General features: G+C 38.4%; 1 protein-coding gene across 1 annotated transcript; it reads right to left on the reverse strand.

Moving 5' to 3' along the window:
- Nucleotides 1–4,182: 4,182 nt before the first annotated feature.
- LOC130736450 (uncharacterized) lies at nucleotides 4,183–6,771 on the reverse strand. Its single transcript, XM_057588282.1, has 5 exons — nucleotides 5,961–6,771; nucleotides 4,914–5,867; nucleotides 4,643–4,847; nucleotides 4,379–4,557; nucleotides 4,183–4,286 (listed from the first exon to the last, which is right to left on the reverse strand). The coding sequence occupies exons 1-5, from the start codon at nucleotides 6,769–6,771 to the stop codon at nucleotides 4,183–4,185; spliced, it is 2,253 nt and encodes a 750-aa protein (XP_057444265.1).
- Between the last annotated feature and the right edge of the window lie 9,265 nt (nucleotides 6,772–16,036).

Raw genomic sequence — 16,036 nt, forward strand, 5'->3', positions numbered from 1 at the left:
TCACAGAATGCAGAATGTTCCAATTCAGTCTTTCTCACATGCTTCAAATGATTGGTGTTGAAGGACATAAGTTTTGAGTACAGTAGAAATTGATGTTTTTTTGGGTTATGGCCTAGTTTTTGTTAGAAAAAGAAAAGCTTCTTATCATTGTCAAATTTATATATTGATTTCTCTTTACTTTATGAATAAAGAAACTTGTTATGTGTCCAATTGATTTATTGACATCTCTTTATTTTATGAATTAAGGAGCTAACATCTTTGCCAAATTGATTTGTTGACTTTTGCTTATTTTTTATGAAAAAACTTATAAGCTCCCGAAGTAAAATAAAATAAAAAGATGCACCTAATCAGAGCACAAACCAATTCTAGTGACAATATTACAAGATTGCACCTTAATTAGATTAAGTAAATAGAATTGCAAACAATAAGGGAACACTATAGTAGCTCCTTTCCTATTTTACTGTAGTAAGTTTTCAGCTGCAGTATACAATCATACATATTTGCTAAAGAATTGCTTTAATATATGACAATCTTCAAAGCTATGTTGAAATGAGCACTTACCATATAAGCACTTCCCATATATGCTTTTTTCTTTTTTGATAAACCCCATATATGCTAATGTAGAGAAGAAAGCTAACTTTGTTGGAAAACTACAATGAAAATTAACAAAATTACAATATATGTGTCACTAAAACAACAGAAACCACAATAGTTTGAGGTGTGTGTTGACACTATACTCAAGAGTTTATTTGCTCTAGATGCGATAACTCCACAGAATACAACAGACTCTTCTAACCATTTGTTAGGACTCAGAACTAGCACTATAAGAAATACTAAAATATTGCTTTTACTGACAATCATTTTCATCATTAATGCTATGTTTGGTAAGATAGATGTAATACCCCGATTTTGGGATCACTTTAGTAACTCAAAAACAAAATAAAGCGAAAAAGCAGGTTTTTTTTTTCGTTTCATTTTTAAATAAAAGACTTTCCAAAGTAAAGACTCAACCCAATGCGAGAAACACAAACTAATATATATATATATATATACAACCCCTGCGATAAGTAAAACTCAACGTCACGAGTAGCCTCGAGTGACGGAAAGTAACTGAAAGTGATGCCTGTAGGCTAATAGGTACAAACCATTATCAGAGTCATAAGTATGTAAGTACAGTCATCCAAAAGAGTAAGTCAGCCCAAAACGGCCTCTGCAAGACCTCCTACGTCCGACTAACTCCATATGATACTCATGAAAGAGAACCACACAAAAAACTAAAAGTCAGGGACCTACCCTGCCCCAAAATGAGAAATGACAATCAGAGCTGCGACTCAACTCCTACTCTAACCACATGAAGAAGCGTGCCTCAACACTCCTCTTCCTCTTCCTCACTGGCATAGTCATCGTATGGGTTAGAATCCAGGATGATCAACTCACTATCCACATCTATCACCTCTCTCCTCACAGACCGAGACACTGACCTAATCAACTCTGTCTCCGCATCTACCGCTCTGACAAGCACATCCCCCTCCATCACGTGGACCAAAGGTACCACGCGATAACCACGGGAGGAAGCAGATGACCTGAAACGAATGGTAGTAGCAGTGTCAGGATCATCCTCCGGCTCGACAGGCCTCGAAGAAGAAGGGGCATCAGAACGGTCAGCGGCGGCAGGAGAGCTCGATCCAGACGATGCTTCATCGGCAGGCTCATCCTCAGAGGGATCCTCGTCGTCAGACAACGGTGGTGGTGGCACTCCAATACCGGGTCCACGATGCACAATAAGTGGCAGGTTAAAGCTCACCGAGTAACATCGTAAAACTCCTTTGGTCAGATGCCCAAACTCATCGATTTGATCTCCATGATCCTCCCCATGTAAATAGCCCGGTGACTGGCGGGGTCAGTCACCCACGCGGCAGGGGTATCCTGGTCCAACATCTCATATCGGGTCCTTCCCGAAGGGTGAACCAGCGCAAACCAATCCGCCATCGACAACTGGCAGCAGGCTTACGATCGCCCAAATACAAGCATACAAATGAAGCAAGCTTGAGAGTCATCTCACAGAATAGTATGTTTATTACAAACAACAGGTAAAGTTTACGGGAATAGATTCTTAGGTTCAATAGGCTGATCATAGTATGTAAGTATCATATTCTCAATTGAAATAACAATAGACAAATAATGACTCAAATAGTTATCAAGGAATATAATGATGTTCAACAACATCAAATCAACAAGTCAGAAATGCATGATGAGATGTATGTCATGCTGCATGAAATGCTTCGGAATAGATGGGCACCAACGAGTCAGTCCTAACACTGGCCTAGTGTTTAACCATTTCTGCTCGGGCATCTCTAACACCAAACAAATGTAGTCAGATCAGTTGTAACCCACAGTCTGCCATTTCCGTTTGCTACTGAGAACCACACGCAGTGTTCTTATGTGAAAACCCGGGTCTTATGACCATTTTGGGATTCACCGAGGTCCGACATCCCATCCTGTATTAACCTCAATATGTATGAAAGATGTAATATGATCAGCCAAACAACGTATCGACCTCACCCATCACGTCGTCATGTGTTCTAGCTAATATATTGTCTCTAAAAATACCCTAAGGTAAATGTCAATTCTGCGACAAAATGCAATTAATATAAAAAAGAGTGCAATCACCCTTGATGACTTCTCGAGTCATCTCACTCATCCAATTTTGATGGTCAAAAACTGCTCAACGAGCGAAAGAGTACCAATGTACTTGGAAACTTATAGTTTCCTGGCTTATCCTTTAGATAGTCAAACAACAAACTTCTCATCGAGCAAAAGAGTACCAACGTACTTAGAAACTTATAGTTTCCCCGACTTATCTTTTAGATAGTCAAACAACAAAACTGCTCATCGAGCAAAGTGCCAAAGCACACCGGGTTTTCCCCAAAACTTGGATTCGGCGACACTTCTCATTTTCCAAAACATATTCCCAAGCCCTAAGCTTTCTTCAGAGATTGTTATCATTATTTAAAGGGTTCGGATGTTGACTAGTGTATTATGAATTTTCCTTGTGAAATAGTTTCCATTTCTTTTTGCCTCTAATCTATGAGTTTAAAAGATCCCATCAACTCAAATGATTCCCTGAGAAGGTCTCGATCCATTAAAACAATAAGGGCTCGAACCTCGGTTCGTCCCATCAAACATTTTCCTAAAATCTCGTCATTAGTATGCCATAACTCTCTCGTTTTCCCACACTCTTACGTATAACAGATATATGTATAATTGCACGATAAAGTCAGTACAGTCCAACAAAACATGGCACATATATCAACACATCCTATGATTAACCACTTAGCACGTATAACATGTGAATCAATCAATAGCAATAACCAAACAATAACACATATACACGTCTCTATTGATTAACAACGACCTAAGCCACATAAAACATTTTCCAGATCACATAATCAATCATAAGCATAAACAATAAAAAATTCGAATATATCGACGCCTATGTCATTAACTAGCAAGGTAAGTTGCCCTCACCTCTAGGTTTTCCAGCTTCACACAACAGGGTTTCTCCACTTACTCTTCCTAAAGCTCCAAAGATTTCCTCTGTCGAACCTTTGAGCAAAACATAGCAGAATTCAACATAAATCAAGTCAGAACTAACCAAACAACAATTACTAACGTTAGACGAAGCATTAATAGCTCTAGAGTACGATAACCTAACACGAGATGACGAGTTTTCACGAAAAGAGATATTTTCCTCCCCCTTGGAGGTGCTCTCGGCCGTGTACATCACAAATGTGTTCCGACACTTTTTCTTCAATCAAACTTGATTCCTAGGTTATCATGGGCAAGGTTATCAGAACCGGACCGGTGATGAAACCGGTGAGGGCACCGGTTCAAGGTTCACTGGTTCAACCGTGGTCCAACCGGTTTTACCGCTATATATTAAATAATATTATTTTTAAATAAATAGATAATATATAAGGTGATCTTAAATAAAAAGAATATCCACAACTTCATATTTCAAATGAAAATTACTTGTCAAACTCAAAATTAAGATTAGTACCCACCAAAATAGTAGGTTTAAACTTTAAAGTAACAATGCTTAACATTAACATATTCATTATCCAAAATTTCAACGAGAATAAAGTAGCAAAATCTATCAAGTCAACTATCATAAGTCATAACTCATAAGTCATAACAATCACTAAGATCAACTCCATCATATGCCGATATGTTGGGATCTTCATATGCTCCACTAGCTGCACCACCATAGCTTCCAACATTTTCACCTAATTTAACAACATGGAGAAAATTAAATTATTTACTCTAGAAACAATACTTAGACAAAATGAAACATAGTCAATATGATTTAACTATTAACCTCCATTAGTTCTTGATGTTTGACCAACTACTGGAGTTGAGTTATGGGTAAAAAGAAAATCATCAATGTCATCAGCATCAAATTCAGGGGTTGTTTCTTCTTCCTCAGCAACCCAAAAATCAAGATTGTCAATGGATTCATAATCAATAGGATCATAAGCTTTCTTGTTGTGAACCAACCTAGAAAGACACTAAAAAGGTAAATAACAATGTAATTAAGTTAAATTAATGACAACCATGTTTTGATTTAAAGAAAGTTAAATACCTGTTCTTCAAACGCAAGTTGTAAGTAACATAAACAAGATCATTTAGTCTTTTATGTTCAAGTCTATTTCTTCTCTTTGTATGGATACGTTCAAATAAGCTCCAATTTCTCTCACAACCAGAGGAAGATGATGTTTGACCAAGAAGACGGATTGCAAGCTTTTGCAAAATTGGAGCATCACCCCCGTAGCATACCCACCATTGATCTACAAAAGACAGTTAGATATATATCATGAAATAATAAAATTAAGAAAATACAAGTACGCGCTTACCAGCTTGTATTGTTTTTGCCACTTTTTTAGCACCATTGGATTCAAAACTTCCTTTCCGCTCACGATACAGTTGCATCTCTTGAATGGCCTTTGTCAAGTCAATATTAAATGAGTTGATATTAAATATTTTAAGAAGTTCCTGCACTACCCTATTCTTCTCTTGGAACTTTTCATCATAAGAGAATGCAGGATTCAAAAAATAAGCGGCTGCATGAAGGTCGCGCTTTAAGTGTCTATCCCATCGCGCTTTAATAATTTCTGTGTAAGGCTTATACAAATCTTTCTTCTTTTGAAGCATTGTCTTGATTGCATTCTTTGCCCTTTGCATGCCCTCATATACGTAACCCATAGAAGGCTTTTCATCTCCATCAACAATTCTCAGTAATCGAATAAGTGGAGCTACAAGATTTGTTATAAGAAAGCAGTGATCCCAAAACCTATTGTCTAGAATGATAGCACTTACAGCCTTTCCTGCTGCTAACTTGGATAACCTGTGACTAGTGAAGTGGCTATGCAACACTAAAGCTTGCAAGTGACTCTTGTGGTCATGAATACTCTTCAATGTCAAAAAAACAGTGGCAAACCGAGTCACTCCAGGACGAACAATTTCTTTCCACCCATCTCTTTGCCTAAGCCAAGATAAGAAAACCACGTGATTGTACACAAAGATGGTTACCTTCGAAGCCTTTGAAGCAAGGTCTGCAATATGAGGCATGCTACCAATATCCTTCAAAAGAAGATTCATACAGTGTGCAGCACAAGGAGACCAAAAAATTGTTTCATATTTGTCATGTATCAATTTACCAGCAGCAACATAATTAGCGGCATTGTCAGTTACTACATGGACAACATTGGCAGGCCCAACCCAGTCAATAACTTCAGAAAATAAATTGCACAATGTCCCAGCATCTTTAACAACATTAGACGCATCAACAGATTTCACAAATGTCATACCTAAAAGACATTAAACAAGAAATTCAATTAAAATGCTAGAATCATCATTCACAATAAGCATCAAAGAACTTTAAAAGATATAAAATAAATTACCATCAGGACAATAAACTAGAAAGTTTATCAGAGTTCTTTGTCTTTGGTCACTCCATTCATCAGCCATGATTGTACATCCTCTTTTAGCCCAACTTTCCCGATAAGTCTCAACAAGCAACTGGCACTCTTTCTTACAATCTTCCAACAAATTAACCCTTACTTCATGATAAAATGGAACTTTAAAACCAGGACCTATAGAAACAATAGCATCCGCAGCAGCTTGAAAATAAGGTGATTGGGTTGCATTAAATAGAATACAAGCATCATATAACCATCTTGCAATTGCCATATGAGCTTTATGTACTGCTTCTTTGCTAGCCCAAACACTTTTAAGGGTTGGTTGAGAGCCAGGAGTTGTCCTAGGAGCAAAAAAGTCACTAATATTTGCAGTAGCTTTCCTTTTACTTTTCTGTTGAGTAGGAGGAAGTGAACTATTCAATGGGGAAGACTCATTTGTTTCAATCACATCATTTTGAGTTGGTCCATTGTATGCTTCATTGACTTCAACATTATTTTTCTTAGCTTGAATACTTTCCAATGCCACATTCATTCGGTGACTAACATCTTCAGGAACCTTCCTGCAATAGCTAATTTGGCCTGGTAAACGAGCAAGATGCTGCTTCATTCTATTTATGCCACCTCCTCTGTACTCAGTTCCACAATGAAGACAAGTGTAGCAATTAGTTTTTCCTTCTTTCCTGAATGCAACATGCTCCCATGCAGGATCAGTTTTTCCACGAACAACGCCTTGTTGTGTATTGTTATTAGCATTAGCATTAGCATTAGCAACATCATCCTGAGATGCATCCATGTTTGCCAGCTCCTGCAATAATTAAGAAGTTTCCCGCATCAAAACTTGGTAAGTACAAAATTTGGTAATGAAATATATGGATCACACCTTCACTGTCAAATTAATATGATGTATGAGGTGTCTATGATTGATAATTACTGATGTTCAATCTTCTCAGTACAGGAAATAGTTTCAATATTCTAGTGAGATGAAAATTTGGACTGAAACTAAATTAAATTCTACACCTAGTTGCAGCAACAGACCAACAACACTGGCGGAGGATGTGATGAGTGGGCGGAGGATGTGTTGCGTTAAAAAAACAAAAAAAAAGTAAAAAAATCACTCACCAGTGGCGGCGGCCGGCGGAAGGAGGAGCACGGCGGCGGGCGGATGGTGGCAGAGACCGAGAGACGAGTGAGTGGAGTGACTAGGGTTGAAGATACCTGAATTGAGAAGCAGAAGTGCAGAACAAAGGAGGAAGGAAACGTGATACGTGAATTGGGAAGAAAGTGAAAAACCTTTGGTTTCTATTTTGATTTTTGAAAACCTTCTGTATTCCTTTTTTTTTAATCTACATCTGGGTAGTGGGCCGAGCCCAAAACACGTGAAAAGCAAAAAAAAACGGAAAAAACCGAGAAAACGTAAAACCGGCCAAAACCGCCAACCGGCCGGTTTTCACCGGTTCGAGCGGTTCAAGGCCGGTTTGGACGGTTCACTACCGGTTTTATACCTAGCCGGTTTTGTGCTTGCTTTGGACCGGCCAGGGGTCCGATTCCCGGTTCAACCGGTTGAACCGGCCGGTCCGGTCCGGTTTTTACAACCATGATCATGGGTCGTATCTAGGTAAATTAAAGCTTAGAAAAATTATCGGGTTGAAAACTAAAATAGGGACAATTTGGTCAAGGTTTTTAGCTCAGAATTTCAAAGTTGATATTTTGAAAAATAAATTTGATGAGGTTTTTACTAACGTTGTTTATGACGACTAATCCTACTGACGCTAAGCTCCAGTCGAGAGTTTTTGATCCAAAAAGCGAAATCTCAGCATAAAAATGGGTATTTGAGCAGTTCTAAATTCCTACGACGATCCGACGCAGCGGAGTATTTGTGATGTATAAATGGTAGGGATGAAGTTTAGAAAGAAGAATCGAGTTATTTCGACAGTTTTGCAAAAAGCTCAAAACTTTGAGCACATAAAGACATGTAGAAAATCGACATAATTGACGATCAGAGGTTAGAAGTAGTATCCACGATGTCTACGTATAGCAACTGATAGTGCGACGATCGGTCAAGAAACGAAAAAAAAATCTCTTCTCCCCCTTCCTCCTTCAAGCTCGCAGGTTTGGGCAAGAATAATGATGGGAATTTTGATTTTTCATGCTATTTATAGAAGATGGAAAACACGGGAAAATGAAAATTTCGTGATTCCGATTTTTCCTGTACATTCCTCTGTGAATTATAAGTGAGAATCTGGCGACAGAATTCCAGAACTCAAAATAGGTTTCTTGGAACTAAAGCAAACGATTCAATAACGATATTAATCGATTTAACCCGAAAAACTACTTATTGCAGTTGATGTCGGATGAAGAAACTTCGTTATGAAGAAAGGTTGGAAACATCGAAGGAAATAAGTCAACGTGCGTGGAAACTTCGTTAGAAGCTCCGAATAGAAAAAGTCTGCATCTAGGGTTCATTTTAAGGTTCTTGAGTCGTCAGAATCTTAGTTTCGGCAAACTTCCGAGTAATGAAATCGATCGTGCGTACAGTCCAGGGTTTCATGTCGAAACACTTGTCATGGAAAGGAATAAGAGAAATTCTTATATTCCTCTGGAGATTTTTGAATTTCGTTTCTACAGTGCTTTAAGAGCAGATTAACCCTTTACTAACGCTTTCGCCCTAAGGCGGAAGTGAATAAGGCTCGTGCTATAATCTATAGCGACTATAGTACTATTCTTAGTCATTTCCTGAACTAAGGCGGAAGTGAATAAGGCTTGTGCTATAATCTATAGCGACTATAGTACTATTCTTAGTCATTTCCTGAACTTTCTCTTTCATTAAGTCATTAAAATCAGTGAACACTCGTTCGAGTTTCCTTCACGATACACCGAACCTAATCGTGAATAGGAATTTATTTATTTAATTCTATGATTAAAATTTAGGGTCTCACAAGAGAGATGGAGAAGAGATTGAGGGAGGAGAGAGAGAGATAGGAGAGAGGTGGATTGTGTATGGTTATTTGGTTGTGTATTAATGTAGGGGAGAGATAGAGGGTGGCTTTTTCTCACTTTATTATCTCTTCGCGTTTTGCGAAGAGATTCATGACTCACCTGTCATTTTTTTTTTTTAATTTAAGTGCAGTTAGTGGTAGTGGAGGTTACTATTATTTTTTTTTCATTTTCTTAGCAGATAAACCGCCATTAATATGCATTCTGAATTTTTGTTTTAAAAAAATGTTTTTTTAATCAAAAGTTAATTTTTTTTCTCTCTTCCATCTCATTATTTCTCACCTTTCTCTCTCCTTTATCTCTATCATACCAAACAACTTATAAATCTACTCTATTTCTCACATATTTCTCTCTTCTGTATCTCTTTCTTCTCTAGTCTCTCTTCTCTATCTCTCTTCTCTACAAAATGAAGCCTAAAAGCTTAAAAAATCGTCACTATAAACGTCTCTAGTCATCACTAATACTCACTAATATAGTACTGACGATATTTTTTTAAATGTCACTAATGTTGACTTTTATTGTGACGAAAATATTGTCACTAATATTTGTACCCAATAATGACAAAAAAAAGTCATCACAAATGCAAATATCAATAGTGACTTTTTAATCATCACTTATTTTTTTGTAAATTTATGACAAATATAAGTTGTCACAAATACAAGTATTTATAGTGACTACTTAATCGCCACAAGTAGTCACTACAAAAAAAATGAATTCCATGCCTATATATATATACATTTCCTTTCCAGCCTCCCCCAGTGCTATAAATCCATATAAGTACCATCACAAACTAAAAATGGAACAATAAACAAGAACTATGAATCACCAATAAGAAAGCAAAAGGAAGAATAAATAACTTAAAGTATATCTAGAACAGCTCAGAAGTTACATACAATGCTCCAGCATGCTTAGAGGCTTTTCCCGGAATACAATCAAGCAATGGCATATTATAAATAGAAGCCTCCTGAAGATCATGGCAAGACTCAACACAATAAAGTCTTGGATTCAGAAATTTGCTATTACACCTGAACCTAATCTTGAAATTAACAATCATTAGAGATCTCCAAATCCCCACAAAGAAAAATGTAACGAACTATATGTATACATTTGCAATCTAATATTTGGGCTAAAGGATGTACTGTACTCATGCAAAAAGAAAACTTGGGCTAATGTCTTATGCTTCCTTTTCATGCACAGGAGAGCATTTTTTTTAGGTAAGCAATGAATGTATAAACAAAGAAATGGCAAGAGGATGCCAACCCTTACAAAAGGACGAAAAGAAACAGAGGGTGCAAAGGGGGAAGACGAAAATTAACAAAACCCCACATGGAACACAGGTACAGACCCAGAGTCGCATAAGCTTAATCCTTCAAAAGCCAAAAGGCATCAGTGTATTGAAAAGAAATAGCAGTGGCCTTGTTGCATAATTGGAGGCTATTCTTTCTTTTTGCTAAGCAGTGTAACGATTGCTGATAGTTACATGGGGTTAGCTAGTTAGTATTAGATTTTATTATTAGTATCTTTATCCAGTCAGCATTAGATTTTATATTTTATTAGGTTTAGCATAATTAGAGAGTGAGTATAAGTAAGTGAGTTAGAGAGACTATTGAGTATCTTTGTATTCACTTTGGAATTAGGGTTTAGAGAGCGTTGGGTCTCTCTGGTTCTTGGGAGGGTGTTTGGGATCCTTTCCTTGTATCTTTCCCCCAATTCCTATTTGGGAATTAGGGTTTTACCATTTAATAATATCAGATTTGGCTGGTTTCTATCATTGGTATCAGAGCACCGATTCAGGTGCCCTGGCCAAGAAAACCCTACGGTAACAACGTATGAAGCATATGGGTAGTAAGAATAAAGAAGATTTCAGAGGGTGTTCATTGGCACTGCAGGAGAAGGAGGACATATGCGCACTTCTGAGAGATTGGATGATTGAGAATGCCGAGTTCAGAAAGCAAGAAGAGTTGATTAAAGAACGGTGGACAGAACTCGATACGGTGGACAGAACTCGATGAACAAAGAAAGAAGAAGGAACAAGAAAGACGTGAATTGGAAATCGCAGCAGAGGCAGAGCGAACAGCGGCAGCGACATGGATGAGAGAATCAGAGACCGCTGCGGAGGAAGAGCGACACGCTATGGTGGCTGAGCAAGCCTCTGAAACAGAGGGGGATTTAACCTCTGAGGTGCAGCAATTCAGTCTTGAAGTGGGGGAAGAAAATCGAGTAACAGAGGAAGAGTGGCGGAAGGAATTGGAGTCTGCATCAATGGCGGAGACGATTCGAAAACCCAATCTTGAAACAGCGGGTAAATCAGAGACGACCGTAAAACAGGAGGAAGATGGAACAGGGGTGGTGGTCCTCGTTCCGTCAATGGCGGAAATTCAGAAACAGCACTCTCGGCGGGTAAAGGAGGATAGATTCATCGTTTGGCCCCAAATTTTTGAATTAAGGATTGAAAGATCAAGAATTCCAGAATTAGGGGTGAAGGGAAGCAAGATCCTGCCTTTCCAAAATAAAGGGGCGATGGGCATGGAGCCTCGAGCAGGTGCAAAGAAGGTAGCCACTATGCTTCCACCATGGAAGCCGCCATTCGCATCTTTTTGCAGGCCTGAGAAGGCACTTCGTCCTCCGGCGAAACCAGCTAACAACGAGGCTTTGGGGGCAATGTCGACAACGGAGATGATGGTCACTTGCCGCGAGAAGAGAGGGGGAGAAGAAAGAGAGTGGGGCCCTTCCTGGTCAAGATGGGCGGCCGAGCGGCCACCATCTAAACCACCAGACTTTGCCGTCAAAGACAGTGGTGGTTGGGCCTTCATGCCGCTGAAACTGTGGTGCTGTGAAGGAGGTGGTGCGATAGTGTATTCACTTTGCTTCCCAAGTGCCAAAAAGCTTCTGCATGGGTCACTGAGGTTAGACACGAAACAGAAAGGAAAAGTGGTGCTTGCCCCGCATGACCCAAGCAAAGACAAGTGTCACCTTGGAGTGACATTCTACATCAGCAACGTTTATGAAATGGGAAAAAGGTATGCACATATTGTTTTTGGTAGATTGGGCCAAGCACACAATTCAGGACAAAAAGAGGGGCTGTTATTTTTCTTTTTAAATGGGTTCCTATCCAACTTTGTACAAAAATGAGGAATATTGTTGAAGACAAATGTCTGGAAGTATTAGGTCTCACGCAAATCAATCGGGACACCAAAGACCAGAAATTGTTTTCCATAATACATGTTGTTGCTCATAGCTTGGTGTTGTATGAAGATTCAGATCTTATATTGTGTATTGCCAATGTTCCTAAGAAATTGAAATTCCTGGGCCTAGCTCATATGTTGGGGCACCAATATGATAAAGGGGTTTGGGAGGCAGAAAAAGCCCAGAATAGTTTTCATTTAATAGGCCAATTTCAGCAGAGTGATGACCATGTTCCAGTCCTTGAATTTCTTCATACAAATCAAGTTGAAGTTGGCAGTGGGAAAGAAACTGGATTGGGGAAAATTAGCTTGGGGGACCTTGCAGTTGAAGATTATACTAGCTTTCTCCATCAAAGGTTAAGGGACCATGACAGAATTTATACCAGTTGTTCAGAGGATTGGATCAACACTTTATACCAGTTGTTCAGAGATATTAGTGTTGGTTCTAGTATTGTACTTTTTGAGGACTTATTGGCTGGTGATGGGAAGATGTCTGCCAATTCATTCATGTCTGGATTTGCTTTTGAAGATGGTGGTACTGTGCTATTTCAACCTGTTTGCATCATTTGGATCTACTGCAAATTGTTTTTCTGGCACCGAGAGTTAGGCAACATTAGCTTCAGCAGCCCAGTGAAGATTTTCACCAATTCATATATGTTTTGGACTCTTTGCTTTAGGTTATGGGATCCAGGTTGAAGTTGTGCTTGTCACATTTGAATTGTTGTTCATGTCTATAGCTTGTATTCAGTCCTTCACCTTCACCTTGGGGACAAGGTGCCCCAAGGTGAATTTTTAGGGGGGGAGTATTGATAGGTACACGGGGTTAGCTAGTTAGTATTAGATTTTATTTAGAGATGGCAGGAAAACCCAAACCCGCGGGGCCCAACCCGAACCCGACCCGAAATTATGGGCGAAACCCGATTTCTTTGGGTTTGGGTTCGGGTTTGGGTTTCACCCAAAATTTAAAACATGTTTGGGTTTGGGTTCGGGTTTGATTAAACCCGCACCCGCACCCGCACCCAAACCCAAACTCAAACCTGAAGTCTTATCCATGTAATTACGAACCCTTATATATATACTATTAAAGTTACTAAGTAGGCTTATGTTCATGAACTATATTTTTTCCTTTGTATTAGAATGATAATGAAGTTTAATCAACTTATGTTCATGTTGTTCTCTTATGTACATGTTGTTTCCGGGTTGATATTTTTAATTTTTTGTCGGTTCGGTGCTCACATTGGGTTTTGGGTTTGGGTTCGGGTAACCCGAAACCCAGAAGTTTAGGTTTGGGTTTAACTTTTGCACCCATATTGGATTTGGGTTTGTGTGTTAAGTTTGAGTTTGGGTGTGGGAATGACCAAACCCGCACCCATGGGGCCCATTGCCAACCCTAATTTTATTATTAGTATCTTTATCCAGTCAGCATTAGATTTTATATTTTATTATTATATTTTATTAGGTTTAGCATAATTAGAGAGTGAGTATAAATAAGTGAGTTAGAGAGACTATTGGGTATCTTTGTATTCACTTTGGAATTAGGGTTTAGAGAGCGTTGGGTCTCTCTGGTTCTTGGGAGGGTGTTTGGGATCCTTTCCTTGTATCTTTCCCCCAATTCCTATTTGGGAATTAGGGTTTTACCATTTAATAATATCAGATTTGGCTGGTTTCTATCAATTGCAGACAACCACCAAAGGCCAGGAAAGGATGTCCTCCAAAACCATCACTGAATCACCTTCAATAATCCACAAATAAACAGAGGCAAAATCACTCCCAACGCCAAATTTTCACAGCAGACATGGTCACACACAGCACACTACTGATATACAGCATACTACACCACACTTCTGATGCACAGTATAGGCTCTGCTAGCCATTCATAAAAGGATGCGTGAAAACCCTTAACCCTCCCCTTAAGCCATAGCCACGCTTGGTGTTGCGCACTCTCCAGCAGACCCAGTCCTTCCTGCTTTATCCCTCCATTGAAGATCAATTTGTTCCTATGCTTCCAAAGTGTCCCTTTATCCCTTTGTTAATACCAAAATTTCACTTGACAAATTAATGTAGCTTAGTACTAATGGCGCAAGTTTTTGATGCCATGCAAGCAGGTCTTTGTCTACATGGTCGAAAAAGTAGCAATAATATAGCCATTGAAATGTTGAATTGTTTTTCGACAGAAGAGAAATAATAGCATGTTTTAATTTGTCTAAGTTTATTTGTGAAGTTTTTCGACTAAAGACAAGTGGCAAAGTGGGAGAAATTCAAGGATAATATGGCATTGGCGGTTATCAAGTAATGGAGCGTGACACTACTTTGAATTGGAAGAATGGAAGCTATTGGGAGTTATATATTATTTTGTAATTATGCCAAATAAATGGCTGTAGATTATGCAGTTATTTTCCAGTTCATTTGTAACCGTAGGATTAAAATGGTAGTTCCATTTTAAGCTCTATAAATACTAGTTTGTAACTAGGATAAGTGGTTGGATTCCTAAATGACTGCAAAGCTCTAAAAAAGCCTTTAAGCCCATGGTCATGGCAAACGGCTTCAACGAGTGCGCAGTAGACGGATTCCTTCCACCATTTACCATTCCAGTAATGAATTTGCTTTGTTCTTATTTGTCTTCTCTTTGATTACCTTTTGATTCCTTGCAATCTTTTTTATCTTGTTTTAAATTTCTATTTGTTTCTACATCTATTGCAATACTCACCGGGGTGTTGTTTCTTTCAAGTTGTCACCGGACAATTTCTCCACTTTTTCATTCTTGAAAACGCACATGAATGCCTGTAAGCCGTCGGACTTGGAGAGCCCATAAAATAGGATCTGATCCTTGAAATAATTAATTTACATGTGATTTTACAAAAAAATCAGTGTAAACAAATTGGCGCTAGAAAGAGGGTCATTTCAAGTTTGAAGCAGGGTTGTGTGTTTGAAAAAGTAGGTTTTTATGGATGCTAATGCTTCAAATTTTGGCATCTCAAGTTTGAGAATGCCATACGTAATGCTCCCAGTACCCCTTCAACGGAAAGGAATTGGGTGAAGCAATTTTGATCACCAATTTAATGGTTTCTGAGACCAAAAAAGATTTGGTTTTTGAAACCACACAAAAATGTCAATTAACCAGATTTGGCATATGTGTATGTGTGGTATCATTCTATTCAATTTCTACATGGTTGTCTAATTTTTATTCGACCAAGGTTGTGTGAGTTGAGGAAATAAAGTATCAAAGCTTGAATTATATAAATGTTTCAAGTATGATATTTGAAGTTCCAAACGGCAGAGATATTGGATCAATATTTCGACAAAGCTTCAGGAGATATTGAGACCATTACCACGACCCAGTGAGGAAGAAAGAAGGAAAATTGCAGTTAGCAATGAAAGTGAAGCACAAAATATTCAGATGAGAAATGGCTATGTGATCATAGAAGCCATGAAGTGTATGTTCAATTTTGGTGTTACAATTCAAAATGTTATTCCTCTCACTTTCTTCGAAAAACAACATTTTGGGGGGCCTCAGTTAATACCAAAATTTCACTTGACAAATTAATGTAGCTTAGTACTAATGGCAAGTTTTTGATGCCATGCAAGCAGGTCTTTGTCTACATGGTCGAAAAAGTAGCAATAATATAGCCATTGAAATGTTGAATTGTTTTTCGACAGAAGAGAAATAATAGCATGTTTTAATTTGTCTAAGTTTATTTGTGAAGTTTTTCGACTAAAGACAAAGTGGCAAAGTGGGAGAAATTCAAGGATAATATGGCATTGGCGGTTATCAAGTAATGGAGCGTGGCACTACTTTGAATTGGAAGAATGGAAGCTGTTGGGAGTTATATATTATTTTGTAATTATGCCAAATAAATGGCTGTAGATTATGTAGTTATT

Source organism: Lotus japonicus, chromosome 2 (assembly GCF_012489685.1).
Source record: "Lotus japonicus ecotype B-129 chromosome 2, LjGifu_v1.2".
Classification (NCBI taxonomy): Eukaryota; Viridiplantae; Streptophyta; class Magnoliopsida; order Fabales; family Fabaceae; genus Lotus; species Lotus japonicus.